This window comes from Terrapene carolina, unplaced genomic scaffold (assembly GCF_002925995.2).
Source record: "Terrapene carolina triunguis isolate 2854851 unplaced genomic scaffold, T_m_triunguis-2.0 Scaffold233, whole genome shotgun sequence".
NCBI lineage: Eukaryota > Metazoa > Chordata > Testudines > Emydidae > Terrapene > Terrapene triunguis.
Window position 1 is genome coordinate 3,275,280 of NW_020664584.1, and position 20,968 is coordinate 3,296,247.

General features: G+C 45.4%; 1 protein-coding gene across 5 annotated transcripts in view; it reads left to right on the top strand.

The window, feature by feature from the left end:
• Positions 1-20,968, top strand: part of ARHGAP40 (Rho GTPase activating protein 40) — an 81,654-nt gene that overhangs the window by 21,121 nt on the left and 39,565 nt on the right. For 4 of the 5 annotated variants that reach the window (XM_024202026.3, XM_024202028.3, XM_024202030.3 and 1 more), the window contains exon 1: positions 13,698-13,868. The exons of the other annotated variant lie outside the window; for it this stretch is intronic. In XM_024202026.3, the coding sequence (XP_024057794.1) occupies positions 13,753-13,868 (116 nt within the window). In that variant the 5' untranslated portion in view covers positions 13,698-13,752. Of the gene's footprint in view, positions 1-13,697; positions 13,869-20,968 lie in introns of those variants that run through there. 5 annotated transcript variants of the gene reach the window in all.

The window sequence follows — 20,968 nt, forward strand, 5'->3', positions numbered from 1 at the left end:
TGCCCCTCCCTACGGCTCTGTCCATCTGGGTACCCCTAGTGTCTCAAGTCTTATAGCGAGGGTCTCCTTTAACTTCTTTGCGGGGGGAAAATGAAATGAGTGTTTGGAATGTGCTGAGTTGAGAGCTGGAGTCCGAGCTCTGCAGGCTCTTTATCCAGGGAAATGAGTAGGGGGCAGCCAAGAGTAGTGCAAGCTTTCAACACCACACTATGCCAGTGGGTCCTAAACCTGGTGTGGAGGGGGTGACCTCTAGGGGGAGAGAGTAGTTTGGTCAGTTCTTGGCTGCTCTGCAGAGGTGACCAGTTTTGACCAATATTGGCGTATTTTGTGATGTGGACTCTTGTCCAATGTGAACTGGACTGAGGCTACTGCACGGAAATTGGATATTTAGCCATTATGGTAAGGGGCTGAACTTAGAGGGTGGAAGGTGCTCTGACCAATTACCAACCCCATCCTTGTATTCTATCTTCAGAAGTTACAGGCAGCATTTCATGTCATCTGGTGGTATGTTCAAAGGGCCACCATTTATTTTTACTGGTATTCCTAAAGCTACCTGACTGACTACTAAAAATACGTTTAGCATGCTAGACTGGTGGCTCTCATTCCACTCTGCCATCGGATTTGTATCTGTCTTGAAGGTACAGCTGGAAAGATATAACCTGATAAAAAATATTGTACACCAGGGGTAGGCAACCTATGGCACACTTGCCGAAGGTGGCACGCGATCTTCAGTGGCACTCACACTGCCCGGGTCCTGGCCACTGGTCCGGGGGGCTCTGCATTTTAATTTAATTTTCAATGGAGCTTCTTAAACACTTTAAAAACCTTATTTACTTTACATACAACAATAGTTTAGTTATATATTATAGACTTATAGAAAGAGACCTTCTAAAAATGTTAAAATGTATTACTGGCACGCAAAGCCTTAAATTAGAGTGAATAAATGAAGACTCGGCACAGCACTTCTGAAAGGTTGCCGACCCCTGTTGTACACCATTAACTTCTTTACTGTTGTCTGTTCTTATTTCTCTATGTGGCCGAGTGTGAGGTGTGTTCAACAGCTAGGTAAACAAAGTCATAACCCGTAATCTATTTAAGAGCTGCAGTTTTTTACAGACTTTGAAAAATGCCCTGGAGGCAGAAACTTGTGCAACTAGGTTAGTAAATAGCTTCATTCATCAAAGCAATAGTGGCTTTTATGTATTAGAGCTTCCTTCTATTGTTACAGCTTTTCCTTGGGCAGTGGAAATGTTTTGGGTGGTTTAAATCTCATTATTTACATTAGTGACTAGACATGCATTTGTTTAGATAAACTTTATTGTAGAGCTGCTTACAACTGAATGGAGAGCTTTGGCCTGAGTGTGAAATGATGTCATTAATGGGCCCCAAAATGATGGTTGCAGAAATGCATTCTCTTAAATGGTGTATGGAAAAATGCAGGAATAATAAAATTGGTGCTGCTTCCTAACAGCTATTTTGCAAGCGTTCTGGTTCCCAGAATGGATGACTGAAACAGGACAGTAACTAATTTTGAGTACAAACTTCTAAGCAAATGTACATTCGTGCACAAGTTCATCAATTTTTGGTGGCCTGAAGTGTCACCAAAAATGAATGCTCCGTACAAACAGGACTGAATCAAATTCAGGGTGCAGAATGTTTTAAAATAAATGTACAAAGTTGGGTCTGAACTACTCACATCGGAATTTAAATAAGCTCTAGTGGCAAAATATCATAGTGAATGATACAGCATCCCAATACAAGGTATGGGGGCCTGAAGTGTATGACTCAGTGGATTTTTGGTGTAGTATGAGAGAAGACATTGGTGTTTTTTTTTAAGGTCCTGATAATTATAATGTTTCTGTGTAACACCCCCTCCCAATACAGTTGCTCCCACCTTAGCCTCTAGCATATATACTCTCTTCTACTTACACACACCCTTACCTCTTTGGATGCCCCGCCCCCGAACCCTATTGTATTTGGAAAGTTGCGTGTGATTAAGAAAGAGAAATACAGGTTGCAGTTCTACCTTGGGTAGGAGCAATCATGGAAAGCTTTAACTCAAAAGGAGAATGTTTGTTTGACAAAGGTCTGAGTAAGTCAACATGGGTGGGTTGTAAAGGAAAAGGTTCAACCTTAACTCTATCTCTCAAGCCTGGTGACTGCTATGTTAGGGCCAAAGGTACTTTTATAACTGAAATACCATTGATGTTGTATGCTAAATCTGAATCCAATATTTGAAAGTCTGGGCTTTTGTGTACAGATTTTCTGCATTTTTTTTTCTTGTCTTCACTATTAACTCTTTAGTTCTCATGTGCCACTTTAGAGGCACACTGGGGAACAGCAGAAGAGGTGAGATAATTGGTCAGATAATGCTGAGATCACTTGGGAATGCAGAGCCTGCTCTGCAGTGCCTCTTCCTGCCCTCTTCTCCATTTCCCCATCCTGCAAATTTTTTCTTTTCCCCTCTGCCCACCTCCCATGGTATGCAATCTATTCCTGCTGTGTGCAGGCAGCTCCCAGCTTCTGCTCTACTTTCAACTGAACAGCACAGCTACAACTGCTGATAGTGTGTTGAATGGACAGAAGTAACTCTAGGTTCCACTACTTGTCTGTAGCTCTCACTCCACCTCATTTTCCCCAGCTGCTAGTGTATTCCCTGACCATCATGCCTTTAAAAAAATAATCATCAATTGCAAGATTAAAGTTTATTTGCATGAAAACAGAATCTGCGCTGCTTTTCTGAATCATCTGCTCCTGCTGTTGATTCTCACTTGAAGTTCTGATTCTCTGTTTGTCACATAACATGTAGGTGCTTTAAAGCAGATTATGAATCCACAAATGGAGGATTATGCCCTCTGATTTACAGTCTTAGGCTGGGATCAGATTGGGTTTTATACGTGTCATTGAGCAGGCTCTCACCTGCTCAGTATTTGGATTGAATCCTCTGATTAAAAGCCAGGTGGCTGCATGATGTAAAGTAATGTTGGCGATTCACTGAAGGTGATGCTTTCCCCTCTGAGTCAGCACTGAACTGATGCCCCAGCATAGCATGGGGCTGCGTGAGGTGCCATTTTCCAGATAAAATGTAAAACTAAGATCCTGACTCTTGGAGGAGCTAAAGAACCACAAACTTGGGAGCTCCATCGGGTCAAAAAATCTCTGTAGCTGCTTTACTGCTGCTGGTTGGTTACCAATAAATAAACCTCACTGTTACTTTACACTACCCCAAACCACAACTATGCCTCTGTAGCTAGAGCCCTGCAAATCTGCAGATATCTGCTTTATATCTGTGGATATCCTCATCTGCATGTTTGCAGATTGTGGATTGGATGCGGGTACAAATTTTGTATCCGCGCACGGCTCTATCTGTAGCCTCACTCTGAGAACAAGCAGAGACTCGGATAATCTTATCCATCCATCACACAGGCTCATCTCATTACGGACTACAAAAACTATAATTACTACTTAATCTTAATAAGGATGTGTGGATGGATAGATAGTGTAGCTTGAGGTTTCTCCTGATCTCTGATGAGGAGCAGGGGGAAGAGCTAAAATTACTTGGATGACTTAAGAAAATGTTAAGTCCCTAGTGTTAATGGGCATTCTGTAAAATGTAAAGAGGAGCCTTTGCTTGGAATTTCCAGGCTTTCTAACCTTTGTGCTTTTTGAGCAAAGGACCTCATTCTCTTATGGGATTTCAGCTGACGTGACAGACTTTCACCCTTCACTCCAGGTAAACACTGTCTTTCACTTGGAAGCATATATGAAGTCTGAATGGTTAAAAGGCGCTCTACAATATCTGTTTCTGCTGTTGCTTCTAACGGCTTGTCTTCACTGCGAAGTTAACTGGAGTGGTGCCATTAACTTGAGTCCCGTGCCCACGCATGCTCTTAACTGAAATATGGTGGTGATTTTTGACTCAAGTTGGCTGGCCCAAATGGTGGTATAGGCTACCGCTCGAGTTAGCGCAGCCCGTCAGCTTCTAACATGACTGACCAGCAGTGTGGATGCAGGCTAACACCATGTACGCAGAAAGGTGTTGCACCATCTGAAACTGTTCTTGCAGAGCTCATCCTGCAGGAGCAAAACTCTCACAGGAATGTAGCTACCGAGATCTTGGGGGTTGCACATGAGCTTACCCGGAGGCTTCAACCCTGTGGGGCATGTGCAGTCTGCTTGACTGAACCTCCTGGTTATCTGAACCTCTTATTGTGCCCTTCACCCCCCCCTCCCACCCCATACTCCCTTAGTGAAATCAGGGTTTACTGGTATTGGCCAAATCGTCTGAAAACATTTTGTGCGGCATTGGCAAGCCACTAAGCAGCAACTCATGTTTTGAAGCTGGAGTCACCTATATTGTTAACAGCAGAATCCCGGTGCTGGGCTGCACTTATGACTCATTCAAATGCTCTCAGGAGCCAGAAATGAATTCTTGTTTTTTCCTTTTGGCTTCATCTTTTTTTCCGTCTAGAAGATGCATGACTGAGGATGTGTGTGAGGGGCCTGGTTCTGAACCCAATTTGCCTTTATACCCGTGTAATCCCACTGACTTCACTGGAGAGATTCCTGATTCTCAGTGGTGTGAGATCAGAGTCAGAACAGTGGAGTTGCACCCAGAGTACAAGCTTAGCAGGCGGTGTGACTTTCTATCCTTTTTTGGAAAGCATTTCACACGAATTATCCCTCCCAGATGCCAGCAAGTCACCAACTTTAATGCAGAAAGGAATGAATACGGTATAGGCTGAACACTTTCACACAGTTGGCCCCATACAAGATGTGGAGCAACTCTGAGGTGCATACATGTACCCATGTTGTTAAACTCAGTTTTGAAATGTTGTGCACAAGCTGCTCTGCTCCCAGGAATTAAGTTACATAAACAAATTGAAACTTGTTCCTGTTTCAGTACATCCTATGTACTCTAAACTCTTCCATTTTGTAACTTACCTGATTGAACTATCGTCTTGTATAGTCACTGTCTGTTTAAAAACCCAGGATTGTGAAGCTAGTTTGTATTATTATTATTGGGTATCCTGCAGACAACTTGTATTATTGGAAAACCAGTTTGGCAAGGGCAAGACATGTTGAGGCTGCCTACAAGTGCTGGGAGAAGGCGTCTGTAGGGTGTGACGTGCCCTCTGTTCTTTCAGCAATGGTAGTTATGTGCACCTGTTTTCTTTCAGAGGAATTTTAAGGGGGAGCTGTGGAGGGATATTCTAAAAGGCAAAGAAAAGGCTGTGAATTTTACAGCCTGTCTCAGAGCACAGTGCACTTGGCATGAGACCTCTTGTGGGACCGATCATTGAAGCCAGTGCAGCAACTGAGGGAGTGATGCCAATTGACATCCACTGAAGATCTGGCCCATTGATTACAAATTGTTCTCACTTTGCAGGAGGATAGGTTTTGTAGAAGCATCTCGTGTATGTATCTGGGTTCGAGTGGAGAATTGAATTCCTTTCCCTGGCTTTTGTGGATTAGCCAGATCTGTAATTTTGGTTGTTGGCCTATTGGATTTAATTTGATAGTACTCTGTGTAATTTATCTTTTACTGTTGTGAAAGCTATAGTTAAGATGGCATCTTTTATTATACCCTCCCATTTTCACACGCTCAGCAGCGTTTGAAAACATTCTCTTGTCTGTCTTGCATGTTTGAGGAAAATCCCTAAACTACAAAACGGTGAGGGGAGGGACCCTTTTAAAAATAAACTTGAAGATGCCTTATGTTCACAAAGCACTCAAAAGTGGTTGAATCTGTTCAGTTGAAATGTTTTGGGGGCTAGTCTTACGTGTGAATAAATAAATCAAATGGGAGCTGTGAGACAAAACACAACCCGAAGGGGCACAGCCCTATTGCCTATCCTATAGGAAAGCAGGTCACCTCACACTAACAAGACTAAAATTAGTGAAAATCACTGCTGTAAGCAAATCTGAGTGAAGACACAAAGGGAGCAGATCTATTGAGCAAGATGTTACCATTTTACATAATTGCTCTTCATCTGAGTGGTCTTATGTAGTTCATGAAGGCCTGGTCTACACTAGGCTTTTATGTCGACTTTAGCGCCGTTATATCGAATTAACCCTGCACCCGTCCACACCAGGAAGCCATTTAGTTCGACATAAAGCTCTCTTTAAATCGATTTCTGTAATCCTCCCCAACGAGAGGAGTAGCGCTAAATTCGACATGGCCATATCGAATTAGGCTAGGTGTGGATGGAAATCGACGGTAATAGCTCCGGGAGCTATCCCACAGTGCACCACTCTGTTGACGCTCTGGACAGCAGTCCGAGCTCGGATGCTCTGACCAGCCACACCCCCGGGAAAATTTGAATTCATTTTCATTTTCCTGTCTGGGCAGTTTGAATCTCAGTTCCTCTTTGGACATCGAGGGGAGCTCAGCAGCAGTGGCAACTATGCAGAGCTCTCCAGCAGAGATGGCCGTGCAATCCAATAGAAAGAGGGCCCCAGCATGGACTGATCGGGAAGTCTTGGATCTCATCGCAGTGTGGGGCGATGAGTCCGTGCTTTCAGAGCTGCGCTCCAAAAGAAGGAATGCTAAGATCTACGAGAAGATCTCCAAAGCCATGGCAGAGAGAGGCTACAGCCGGGATGCAACGCAGTGCCGCGTGAAAATCAAGGAGCTGAGACAAGGCTACCAAAAAACCAAAGAGGCTAACGGACGCTCCGGATCCCAGCCCCACACATCCCGTTTCTACGAGGCACTGCATTCCATCCTGGGAGCGGCCGCCACCACTACCCCACCCCTGACCGTGGACTCCGAGGATGGGATCATGTCGGACATGACAGCGGACGGGGAAGATGAAGAAGGAGATGAGGAGGACGAGGCAGTCGACAGCGCTGGCACCGCTGATTTCCCCGACAGCCAGGAGCTCTTCATCACCCTTACCGAGATCCCCTACCAACCGTCCCCATCCCTTACCCCGGACACAGAATCAGGGGACGGATCAAGCAGTAAGTGCTGTAAACATGTAAACATTTATTTAAAACAGAACGGTAATATTTATACTATTAACAATGTATATTTATAAAAGTGCTGTAAACTAGTAAAAAAATAATCAGGTACAAAACAGGAATATTTACAAAGGTAACAAATGGGTTTTGCATGATTTCTCTGTCTTAGGCTCTTCTCAATTTAGTCCCAAGTATTTTAAAAAAATTTCACAATGTCCGTTACTACATGATTCCCAGGCCCAAGACGCTCCACTCCAAAGTCCCAGTGCACCTACGCGAAAATCCGGTCAATGTGGCCGGGGATCGACGAGAAATCCTCGTAGGAGAACTCCTCGTAGGTCTCGTGGAGGTAGAGCTCAAGCCTGTTGATCAGGTTCCGGGGTAGGGCGATCTTAGTGGGCCCTCCGTGGTAGCAGACATGTCCCCTCCATGCCACAATCAGGTACTCGGGGATCATGGCCCGACATAGCATGGCGGCATACGGCCCCGGTTTCTGCATGCTTTCCCGCAGCATGCGTTCTCTCTGGGTGTCCGGGATCCTCAGGAGGGTGATGTCGCTCATGACGCCCTGCTTTGAATTAGGGAGGGGACTGTTAGTATTGGGACTGCTTTACAGCCACGCGGTGGAGGGAGAGGGGCAGCATACAGGGATCTTTCCCTGGGACAGCCGCGAGGGGGTGGGACAGGGGCAGAGTTGATGCTGTCCTGATTGCTGGCAGCAGAGACTGGCATTGCTTTCAATGTGAAAGGAGGCCAGTGCTACTGCTGGAGTTTTAAGCAGCCACAAGTCTGCGGCTTACCATTATTGCCCGCTCCAGAAGTTCAGGTCTCCAGCCACAGTTCTCTGAACACTCCAAGACCTCCGCAAGTCCACAGGCACTGAAGGCGACGGCCGAAAATTCGACCTTGTCCTGAGTGCGCATGTGAGAGGTTCAGTGCATGGTCTTGTTCACAGAGAAAGACTAGGTTCTTTGTATACAATTTCATTTATCTGTCTCAGGAATTCACTCCCTTTTTAAAATTCACACAGACACATCTGCGACTGTCTCCCAACCCAGCCTGTCAGCACACTCCCAGAGGCTAGCGCAGATTAGGCGGAGGAAGAAGAAGACGCGTGAAGACATGTTCACAGAACTAATGGGCTGCTCCCGAGCCCAGGCAGCCCAGCAGACACAGTGGAGGGAGAACTTGTCACAAATGCACCGAGCAGTCATGGAACGGGAGGAGAGGTGGCGTCAGGAGGACCAACAGGCTACTGAAAAGCTGCTTGGACTAATGAGGGAGCAAACGGACACGCTCCGGCGCCTTGTGGATGTTCTGCAAGACCGGAGGCAGGAGGACAGAGCCCCGCTGCAGTCTATCTGTAACCGCCCTCACCCGCCACCAAGTCCCACACCACCCTCACCCAAAGTCCAAAGAAGGAGGGGCGGCAAGGGCCGTTAAAACTTTCAATCAACCCCTGCAGACTGCTCTAGCAGTAGAAGGCTGACATTCCCCAAAATTTCATAAGTCCTTTCCTACCCACCTCACACAAGCCCCCGTCCAAGTTTCACCCCCCACGTTTCATGTCTGGTTCGCAATAAAATGTTTGTTTCTGTTCATTACTGTTTCAGTCAGGTTCTTTTGAGGGAGAGTCTGTCTGGAGGGGGGGAAGGGGCTTGGTAATTGGACAGGACAGTCACCTTTAGCAGGGTACAGAGGCGGTGTCAGGTCCAGCATCAGGACACATACACAGTGCAGTCACTGGTTACCCTGGTCAGTCTGGGAGGTGTTTTTCATGTTTTGGGGGGGGGGGGTTGCTCTGTGACTTTGTGGCGGGGGAGGGCAGTTACAGATCTTATGCAGCGGTCCTTATCCTGGCTCACAGATCCACGCAGCAGGGGATCTGTAACCCTACCCCCCCTGCCAGAAAGTCACATAGCCGACACATACACACAGTCCCCCCCAGGAGTGCTGGCAGGCTCCATTGAAATAACCAGTCCACCAGTGCGGAGCCTGTCATTCCGGGAGTTTAGAAGTATCATTTGCATCAGAACACTAAACCCGCCCCCCGCCACAGTCTGCGTCCCCGGTTTAAAATATTCCCGCGAAAACAGCAATACAGACAACGGTGTTCATTAAAAAATCGAAATGATTTTATTTTTTGGGAAGGGGAAGGGGGTGAAGGTTGTATGTAACTGGAGAGGATAGTCAAAATGGACTGGGTAAAGAAACGGGGGCAGGTTCAGCTTTTCTGTCCACAAACTGAAAAGTCACTGGTTGCCCTGCTCACTCAGGAACCTAGCTTTCAAAGCCTCCCGGATGCACAGGGCGTCCCGCTGGGATCTTCTAATGGCCCGGCTGTCTGGCTGGACGTAATCAGCAGCCAGGCTATTTGCCTCTAGCTCCCACCCCGCCATAAAGGTCTCCCCCTTGCTCTCACACAGATTGTGGAGCACACAGCAAGCTGCAATAACGATGGGGATATTGGTTTCACTGAGATCACAGCGAGTGAGTAAGCTTCTCCATCTCCCTTTGAGACGGCCAAAAGCACACTCCACCACCATTCTGCACTTGCTCAGACGGTAGTTGAACAGTTCTTTTTCTGTGTCCAGGGCGCCAGTATAGGGCTTCATGAGCCAGGGCATTAGCGGGTAGGCTGGGTCCCCGAGGATGACTGTAGGCATCTCCACATCCCCAAGAGTTATTTTGTGGTCTGGGAAGTAAATACCTTCCTGCAGCCGTCTAAACAGACCAGAGTTCCTGAACACGCGAGCGTCATGAACCTTGCCCGGCCATCCGACGTAGATGTTTGTAAACCGTCCCCGATGGTCCACCAGTGCTTGCAGCACCATTGAAAAGTAGCCCTTTCTATTGATGTACTGGCTGGCCTGGTGGTCCGGTCCCAGGATAGGGATGTGAGTCCCATCGATAGCCCCACCGCAGTTTGGGAATCCCATCGCGGCGAAGCCATCTATGATGGCCTGCGCGTTTCCCAGGGTCACTACCTTTGACAGCAGTACCTTGACGATTGCCTTGGCTACTTGCATGACAACAACCCCCACGGTAGATTTGCCCACACCAAAGTGGTTCGCGACTGACCGGTAGCTGTCCGGCGTTGCAAGCTTCCAGAGGGCTATGGCCACTCGCTTCTGGACAGTGAGGGCTGCTCGCATGCGGGTGTCCTTGCGCTTCAGGGCAGGGGACAGCAACTCACAAAGTTCGAGGAAAGTCCCCTTCCGCATGCGAAAGTTTCGCAGCCACTGGGATTCATCCCAGACCTGAAGCACTATACGGTCCCACCAGTCCGTGCTTGTTTCCCGGGCCCAGAATCGCCGTTCAACAAAATCCACATGCCCCATTGCCAACGTCATGTCCTGGGCGCTGGGGCTCGTGGTTTCTGACAGCTCTGTGCCACTCTCCGACTTCAGGCTCTCACGGCGGTGCCGTAGCCTCCTCGCCCGATTTCTCTGCATCTGCCTCAGGGAAAGGTGTATGATAAGCTGCGAGGTGTTGAGAACGGCCACAAGTGCAGCGATGGTCGCAGCGTGATCCATGATCGCAGTGCTGTGGCGTCCGCGCTGTCACTGACCAGAAAAGTGCGCGAACTGATTTCCCGCCGGCGCTTTCATGGAGGGAGGGAGGGCGTTAGTGACGGACGGATGACGACAAATTTTTTTTACCCAGAAGGCATTGGCGGCTCGACCCAGAATTCCGATGGGCAGCGGGGACTGCGGGAACTGTGGGATAGCTGCCCACAGTGCACCGCTTCCAATATCGACGCTCGCCCCGTTAGTGTGGACTCACAAAGTCGAATTACTGTCCTTAGTGTGTCCTTAGTGTGGACACACACGTTCGACTTTGCAATATCGATTCCACATATTCGATTTAAGTAAAATCGAATTACCCTCGTAGTGTAGACATACCCGAAGACTCTTTCCCCTCTCTTCAGCTGACCGTTCGTAGTGTGGAATCACTGCAAAATTAAAATAGAAGCTTATAGATTTTTTTTTTATTTTAGTTATGAAACAAATCTGTGAGAGCTTGGGAGGGAAGTCCTGTGAGGAGTGATGTGTGCTTGGGTGTAAGAAGCTGAAAGAACTCTGTGTAGAATGCAATGTGTGCAGCCTTCATTTGGTAAATAGAAATCGGTGACTTTTTTTTGTGATAGACCAGCCAGAGAGAACATAAGAACGGCCGTACCGGGTCAGACCAAAGGTCCATCTAGCCCAGTATCCTGTCTACCGACAGTGGCCAATGCCAGGTGCCCCAGAGGGAGTGGACCTGACAGGCAATGATCAAGTGATCTCTCTCCTGCCATCCATCTCCATCCTCTGACAAACAGAGGCTAGGGACGCCATTCCTTGCCCATCCTGGCTAATAGCCATTAATGGACTTAACCACCATGAATTTATCCAGTTCTCTTTTAAACGCTGTTATAGTCCCAGCCTTCACAACCTCCTCAGGTAAGGAGTTCCACAAGTTGACTGTGCACTGCGTGAAGAAGAACTTCCTTGTATTTGTTTTAAACCTGCTGCCTATTACTTTCATTTGGTGACCTCTAGTTCTTGTATTATGGGAATAAGTAAATAACTTTTCCTTATCCACTTTCTCCACATCACTCATGATTTTATATACCTCTATCATATCCCCCCTTAGTCTCCTCTTTTCCAAGCTGAAGAGTCCTAGCCTCTTTAATCTCTCCTCATATGGGACCCATTCCAAACCCCTAATCATTTTAGTTGCCCTTTTCTGAACCTTTTCTAGTGCCAGTATATCTTTTTTGAGATGAGGAGACCACATCTGTATGCAGTATTCAAGATGTGGTCGTACCATCGATTTATATAAGGGCAATAATATATTCTCAGTCTTATTCTCTGTCCCCTTTTTAATGATCCCTAACATCCTGTTTGCTTTTTTGACCGCCTCTGCACACTGCGGGGACAGCTTCAGAGAACTATCCACGATGACTTCAAGATCTTTTCCCTGACTTGTTGTAGCTAAATTAGCCCCCATCATATCGTAGAAATAGGGAACTTCACTGGGCATTGGATCAGGCTCTAATTGAACAAGAAAGTTGATGTCTCTCAGCATGTATTGCAGATATGAGAGCGCTCCAGGTTTGGGCTCAGTTATTTTATTTTTATGAGCAAAAATTGTCTAATCAACAATTAACATTCATTCTGTCAAGCTCCAAGAATTTCAAAAGGACAAATTCTTCAACAGGACAGAAGAGAGGGTAATTTTTATACTTTTATGAAAACTGGAAATGTTCCCCTCCTAGCTAGTATTAATGCCCAAGCGAGAGACTTACTGAATTCTACAGTTGGGTTGTGGTGAAATTCACCCAGGTGCAGGGAATCTGCACATAGCCCCATGCCTCACTCAGTTTCTAAGTTAGCCCTGCGGAGGGACGGCAATGTGGGTAGAGTGCCACATTTTGCTACCATGGGCCACGTTTGTCTACAGTGAATCAACTAGAGCAGGCTGGCCGCTAGATCTAAATTTATGCAGTTCCAGTGGTTAGGAATCACCCACGTAGGGTCTATAGTTACTAGTACACAGGTTGGAATAGTGGCTGTGTTAATAAGTAGAAGAAATCCACAAATGAGATTCCTTAACATACTCTTACTTTAAATATTGAGTCCTTCTGAGGAAATTCAATTGGTGGTGCCCCTTCTCTTGACCCAATAATAAGGAGAATGACCCATAGAACCATTAGTGCTAGGAACATTGGGAAGATCTGTTAGTATTTGACAAGCCTCACATGGCTTCACTGAGTAAATTTCAAATGTGATTTTATTTTTCTATAAGATTTGCAGCGGAAAACAAACACTGAAAATCAGACAGGAAAAATCTCAGAACAATTGAGGATGGAAGGTGGAAAGAAGAAAGCTGATGAGGGAATATGACTGCTTTATCCTTTCCCCCTCTCCTGTCATATATTGCTTGTCTTAAATGAGTTTTAGGGCCTGGGATTTGCATCTTGCCATATGTTTGGTTGCATGTTGTTGATACTACTGTCATCCAGTTAATACTGCTTTTTACACTCCTAACTCATCAAGAAATAGGTTCAGAACATGATACCAAAGCTTGGAACAGCCATATAACTGTCTTTCCCCTCTTCTCCAAGAGTTCTTGGGCTTCAATTTGTGCACTTGTTAATGCATTATATCTACCAGAGGTCAGATGACATTCTCATTGGGGTTACTGAAAGGCTAACGTATCCCAGTCCGTGAGGACCCTTGGTACAGTTCAAGTGGATTGATTGTTCACTGCTACTTATGCCACTCATGGGAGTTACTTTTCACATAGTTGAGATTTTAGTTATCGTTTAACCAGCCCTGGTTTGGGCATGTTCCCTGTCTGATTTGCATCAGTTATGTGGAAAATGGTAGAGCGAACAATTTCTCTAGATCTAAATGCATAGCAACACAATTTTCAAATGCTAGAAGCTGGTTTCACTATGTCCTTCAGGTATGTATTGCATTCCCAGCCAGGACAGATGATTATAGCTCTTGAACAGGCTGCATAGCTGTATATTTAAAGTCACAGGTATGTTTACCATGATTTTATTACATCAGTCTGGCGGGGTGGATGAGAAGAGGAGGAGGGAATTACCATCCAATTAGCAGAGTTTCTGCAGCATGAGTAGGTGGTGCTGTGGTTTTGCTTTCTTTGCAATCAGCTGCAGATGTAACACAAGGAATAACAGCAACTCCCTTGCTCTGTGACTGTCAAAGGCACACAGGATGGACTGCTGCTGCTGAAAGAAAGCAAACATTGATTCCTCTTGTAACCAAGACCATGGATAAACTTGGAAAGCCTGGTTCTGGGTTTGCCAGAACTCGGATTCCCAGACCTCAAATTGTATTCCATTCCATCCAGCCTCCTTCCCATTCGCAGGTCTCTGGCATTTGCAGGTACGGAGTGCTCACATTTTTGAGTTTATTTTTTTTACTGTGCATTTAAGTTTTGTTCAGAAAGCAGGATGTAGAGGTAGAACAATAATGCACCCCAGTAGAATATACAGATGAGTGGAAACAAGGTGAAACCCTAATGGGAATATGAACAAGCGTAGTAAGAATTCCTTTTAAAAACACACTTTGGCCATCTTGATCTTCCACAAATTCTCATATAGCATTTTAATTTAAATCAGTGTCACATAAGTACACTTCTTGGCTCTGAGTTCTTGTATGAAACAGAATAAACCTTCAGAATCAATGCAGCAAACTTTATAAAAGACAGGGGTGGGGAGCGGGGAGTGGGAAGCGTCACGGGGGACTAACTTATAGCATCTGAAAACTTCCTTATCCAAGATTCAGAAATAAAACGGCATTTGTAATCATTTGGTCATAAAAGATTATTCTCTATATTTGTCAGTGAAACTGAACACAGGAGACAGGAATGGTGTGTTTTTTGTACAATGTGTAGTGTGTGTATTAGTCAGTGAGTCTGTTGCACTAGTTTACAACATAATTTATTACTAAATCAGATTGGTTTATGTTTGACAGAGTTACTGTTGTTTTGACCTGCTGCATCATATCAGAGCATCTTTTACTGGATTCGGGTAGTTAGCTAGCTTACCACTTTGTATCTAGACTATACACCGGCTGGAAAGAGACTTTCTATTTAAAAATCATGCTTCTGTTTGAAAATGTTTTATTGTTAGAATGAGCAGGGTAGATTATCCCATCTGAAAGGGTTTACAGGAAAATGTATGTTTCTCTGTTTTCAGTTTGTTTGCTTTTGAAGTTCACAGTACTTTGGTCTGTTTTGCTGTATAATCGGTCTGTTTGAGTCTTTCACATAGCAACAAAGGAGGAAAACAAAAAACATGTTTGTAAAAACCGTTGGGGGGGGGAACACTACTTTAGATTCCACATTTTTAAAAAATGGACTAGATTCTAAGGCAGCAGTATCTCTTTGAGACAGTTGAGGGTTTTCTTTTAAGACAATTGGCTATTGAATATTTTGAACTCTTGGTATTTTTGAAAAACCACTTAGCCACCTGTTTTTAATTCTCCAGACTACCAACATAATACTTGTATTGCTCAATCTGAAGGTTTTGGAGTAGAAGTAGTTCTCATTAAATCCAAACAATAGGTTGAAGGCAGAATGCCAGGTGTTAGTTAGAAACACTCATTCAGGTCCAGCCATCATGTAAACGACTTAACTCTTGTATAACTAATCTCTCTACAGTAGTCTTATAGACCTAGAATTTGATTGCTGTACAATGAAGTGATGTTTGTGAAATGATGTGCCGAAAATCACAGTGTTCATATTAATTGTTTTTAATTATCCATTGTTCCTGCAGAGGTAACTATGGAATGTGTATTGGATAGGTATCTTAATGACAATCATTTTACCCAGTATGGGGGGGTCCCTTGTATATGTCTCCCCCTTATCTGTCGTTTCACCTATCCATCGCTCATCAATAGGGGAACGTGTTCCAATTTGTATCGGTTCCGATCCGCATATCCATCGCTTCATCTTTTGTGTGGCTTTTCTTTGGGTGCTCCCCCCGGTGTTCAGGAGGCGCTGGGAGGGAGGGGAAGGAGTGGGGATGGGGCGTGCTCGGAGGAGGGGGTGGAACAAGGCAGGGCGGGGGGATTAGGGGGGCAGGAAGCGGCGGGGTGGGCCATTATTTCTTATGGGGAAAAATTCCCTGGTATCTGTCGTTTCAGTATCCGTCGCCCTTTTCAGGAACACAACCCCAACGTATACCCGGGATCCCTTGTAATGGTACCCTTGTTACCATTCCTCTCAAGCAATCTTGGAAAAGAGCTATTGATCCAGCTTTCCTTCCCTGAGTGCACCTCCCCCTATTACTTCTAACCCTTCTATTTAAATCTGGCAGACAAAGGCCATGTGTGAGTATTGGTGAGTTCCCTATTCTGCATGCTGGAAGCCAGCTGCTTTGCATTCTCTGAGCTCTAGAACTTGCTTAGTGACATTCCGTGAGATGACCAAGCTGCGCACAGGAACTGTTCATGCATCATGAACAATGGTGAGGTTAACCTGTCCTTGGCAGTTGCTTTTGCTAAACGTCTGAGAACAGTTACCAAGCTATGGAATCTTCTGTCTCTGTGCAAAATCAACATTTTTTACTGTTTCAGCATATGCCACTGAAAAAGTGCAGTCAACCCAGCTATGTCGCTCGGGGTAAAAAATACACACCCTTGAGCCACGTAGTTAAACCAACCTAACCCCACAATGTGGAGCGTGCTAGAAGAATTCTTCTGTTGACATAGCTACCGCTTCTCGGGGAGGTGGATTAACTACAGCAGTGATTCCCAAACTTTAACAATCTGTGAACCCCTTTCACTAAAATGTCAAGTCTTGCGAACCCCCTCCTAAAATGAATATTTCCAGGGATATTCTTCTCTACATGAGTATAATTCATAAAAGCGGTGATCTTGGACATATAACATTTGTTTTTATGATATGCTTATTACACACTATTTATTAATTATTATTTATCATTACAGTAATTTTATTACATTATGAAAACAGCAACACTCTTCCAAGATCTCATTTTCGTAGCATGTATCATTTTGAATAAGCCTGTTATGAGACAAGGCTCCTATGTTTCATCAAGGAGTATCAGATGTGAAACAGCATGAAGGTATTTAAGACGCCAACTCAAAGAGTTCCTCCTACACAAGCATTCAGGTCTTGAGCAGTCCAGGCAAACAACGCACGTTACAACAAAGCTTAAACTTGTTCTTCATAATAATTTTAAAAACAATAGTAGCTGCCTAATTAATTTTAAAAACAGCAAAAAATATCCACCTCCCTTTCCATTTCTTATAAGGAGTTTAAATCTCCTCAGTGTAATAGATCTGCTTGCTTTGAAATGCGTAGCTCTCAGAAGTCCAGTGGCTCCAGGCTGCTGGCCCCGTGCTGCCCGGGGTCCCTAGGGACAGCTCTGTCCACCATTAGGGAATTTTTTCCAGAGAACCCCCTGTAACATTTCGTGAACCCCAGTTTGGGAACCACTGAACTACAGCAACTGGAGGATCCCTCCTGTCACTATAGTGAATGTGTACACTGAAGCACTACAGTGACGCAGCTGTGCCACTCTTTGTTTAAGTGTAGACATAACCTGAGCAATCCAAGTAAGGAGCTTATGTTTCGGCCCTTCCTGTTTTCCACTGTCCCTAAATCTCTTAAGCATGGAGCTTAACTTGATCCTTCAGTGTATCCTTCTCTGGTCCTTTTTTTTTTTTTTTTTTAATGCTGTTGGTCAGTAGTTAATTCATGTACCTTCCTTGTAACCTCTTGCCAATTTTTTTCTCAGCATTCCTGAGCAGTAAACTATGCTTATCTATTCTATCTGGTTTAATGCACAGTGAAATTGGCCAGCTTCTAGAATGAGTTGCAACAGGAAATGACTGGCGCTGGTGAGTTATTTCATAGTAATTACTACACCGATTAAGTAGGTGTTCAGCACTGGAGTAGTTGTAAGGCAAATTAGAAACGTACTAACCACATGTGATATATATCTTTGTAATTCCAAGGAGGCCTTCCTTTAATAAATGAAGGACCAAACAGAAAATAATCCTTGGCGTACCCTCCTAGCACTATTTGCCCAAGGATCTCAAAGCATGTTAACACACAGACTAGCTTCCCCACAGAGAGACAGATAACTTGTCCCTGTACACATGGGAAGGCTGAAGTACACAGAGGTTAAGTGTTTTGCCCAAGCTTGCACAGCAGAGATGGGAATAGAACCAAGCTCACTTACTCTAACAAAGAGGCTACATGGTCCACAGGTTGGAGCGGAAGTCTAAGAGCTAGGATATTTTGACTCTCTGGCTTTTGTCAAATGACTGAAATTCTGTGTCCCAGTTACCTTATTTACCTTATGTGTGATGTGAAGTAGATCATCATTACTCCCACTTGTGGGTAGGATGGTAAATAAATCATAGTTGCTTGTGTGATTGCAGAGTGGATAAATTGATTTTAAAAAAATCAATTTTTTATTTAATCTTAACTAAATGCAGGTTTACTTAACCTATTTAAAACTAAGTTTGAAATTAACTTATGTTAAGTCCAAAAATTATTATAATCTATTAAAATCATTTCAATTAAATTCAGAAAATAATATCAAGGAGTACATGTTTGTTGCCATATTTTAAAGAAAGTCAAAACACTGAACTGTTGGAAGAGGTTGAGTGTGCCAGCTTTTGACAGCAGTAACCCCCTTTGCTGGTACAGAGAGAACGTTTTCTTCAGTCCAGTTTATTCAACTAGTTAAATCCAATTGAGAGTTGAGAAAGCAGAAAAGCTTGTTTTTTCTAATCCAATCCATGAATAAAAAGTAGGTGTGAGCGGATGAAATCTACCAGTTCTGAAATCTTGAAGGACATGGTGGCCAGAAACAAGCAGTTCACTTCGCTAACTACAATAATACTTCCTTTGTTTAATAAATCACTTTTAAATGCAAAATGAGTCTTGATTTTTTCCCCCTACAAATTGATTTTTTCGTATGTATCGATTATGGTTAAGGTAGTTTTATTTAATAGTGGTGTGCAAATCTCCTGTTTCCTTCACCTCTAATTTGGTTATTTCCTTTCTCACCACCACACCCTGGGTGTGTAATGGTAGCTTTCTTGGGATGTAGCCCAGAAAGAGGACTGAGGTGCAGTTTCCCAGGGCTCGGGTAATTGAGCATGAAAGTTTGACTTGCTCTTACATTGGCAAGGCTGAAATGGAAATGGAGATTGGAGCGGTTTAGATTTGGAACAGAAAGCATTTTTGTTGCTTGGATGCAGGAGTACACGTTGATCTGAGGATGCGCTTGTAGGCAAATTTAGGCCTCATAGTTCACCACCTCATGTAGACAGGGCAAGGTAGTATTTTGCCCACTATGTTCTCTCCCTGCTCTGGGCAGGGTTGTGGGGTGAGAGGCCAGCAGTTGGGGCAAGCTCTCCTTTTCCTGGAGAAGACTCAGCCAGAGCAGGGGAGAATTGCACAGATGAGTCAGTGCACGGGCTAGGTATGCCAAGCCTGTGGAACGCTTATTGTCTAAGGAGGCCCTGTGTGCAAGTGAAGAAACTGCTTTAAAAGTACAGCACAATACTACATTCAGCTGACAGAAGGAGGCAGTCAGCCAGCATTGCACTCTTATTTCTGTTGTGCTGAGGGATCATCAGTGGGCTGGAAACATGCTACCACAATGAAAAATGTGCTTGACATCAGGATGAAGGCAGCTGAAGCAGAGAATGCCAGCTCCCGAGCTGTTCCCAATGTAGAGGAAGGCCATGCTGAAGCAACTGTCATGTCTCTGAGCACAAACTATAATCCCATAGGCAGATGGTGGTAATAAAATCCCCGCTACTGTTGCTAGTGCCTGAGAGGGGCAAGTCTACAGTCTTATGGCCAAGCAACCTTGATAAAGTATTTTGACACAAGCATGAATGCTGTGGCTCCCCTGGGCTGTGGATGACCTGCCTGTAGCATGTCAGGGGAGGTATGTGCAAAGCTGGCTTAAAGCTCCTCTTTGCATTGCTCTGCAACTGGTGCCTCTTGTTCTGCAGAGCTGATCCAGCTGTGCTGAGTTAGAGAAGCCTGGAGGCAGCTCTAACTTTCACTGGCTTCAAACCACAAGTAGAGGATCAGCATAGCCTAGAGCAGGGGCGGGCAAACTTTTTGGCCTGAAGGCCTCATCAGGTTTCAGAAATTGTATGGAGGGCCGGTTAGGGGAGGGGGTTGTGGCCCGGCCCCCACGTCCTATCTGCCCCCCCCCCCCGGGACTTCTGCCCCATCCAACCTCCCCCGTTCCCTGACGGCCCCCCGCCCGGGACCCTTGCCCCATCCACACACCCCTGTTCCCTGTCCCCTGACTGCTCCCCGGACCCCTGCCACCCCATCCAACCCCTTCTCTCATTCCTGATGGCCCCCCGGGACTCCTGCCCCATCCTGCCCAGAGCATTGCGCCGGCAGCGGAGCGAGCGAGCTGAGGCTGTGGGGGAGGAGGAACAGCAGGGGAGGGGCCAGGGGCTGTCTAGCCTCCCGAGCCAGGAGCTCAGGGGCCGGGCAGGATGGTCCCACAGGCTGGAAGTGGTCCGCGGGCTGTAGTTTGCCCACCTCTGGCCTAGAGGAATCTTGACCTGCCCCTTTTCCTTGAAATGCCAGCAGTAAAGGAAGGGCAGTATGGAAGCCCCTACACCGGCTATGGCTTTGAAGGCTCGCTCTTGCACGGGGTCGATCCTCCCTGAGCTGATTATACTGGCATTAAGGCCAGACTCATTAGTGATGTGGTGTAAAGTGTTAGCCTTGCACCCAAAAAACTTGGTCTTGAAACTGCAATGAAAGACTGGGATGCCACCATTAATTCAGGATTCTGTGTACCGAGAGTGGGCTGTAGTCGGCAAAATAGCCTACAAACTGTCTTAATGCTGTGTCCTATTCTTTGTTCGGCTATCACTTTTAAATGGAAGTTACCAGTACCTATTCCTATTCTCAGAGGGATGCAATGGCAGCAGCTTTTACTACTATTGCTATTACTATCTTCACGGAACAATCTCCGGGACCGATTCAGTCCAATTCCCACTGAAGTAAATAAAAAGATCAGGGCTGCTGGGTTGTTTCATTGCTGTGTAGACTTCTGTGATTGGGCTGGAGCCCAGGCTCTACGACCCTGTGAGGTGAGAGAGTCCCAACCGGGTTCCAGCCTGATCCCGGAAGTCTACACAGCAATGAAGCCACCCCACAGCCCAGGCCCTGTGAGCCCAAGTCAGCTGGTGTCTACTTGCTGTGTAGACATACCCTTAGAGAAGTTGAACTTTGACATTCCTGTTCACAAGGCCCATGGTAAATTAAAAAAAATCATTGTTCAAGGTAAAGGCTATCAGTACAAAGATGTGTCATTTTATCTAGAAAGTATTTGGAAAATATAAAGCAGGGCAATATGAGTGTATGTGCAAAAAAAGCAAGGTGGGTGAGGTAGTATTTTACCAACAGAAGTTGGTCCAATAAAAGATATTACTTCACCCACCTCGTGTCTCTAATATCC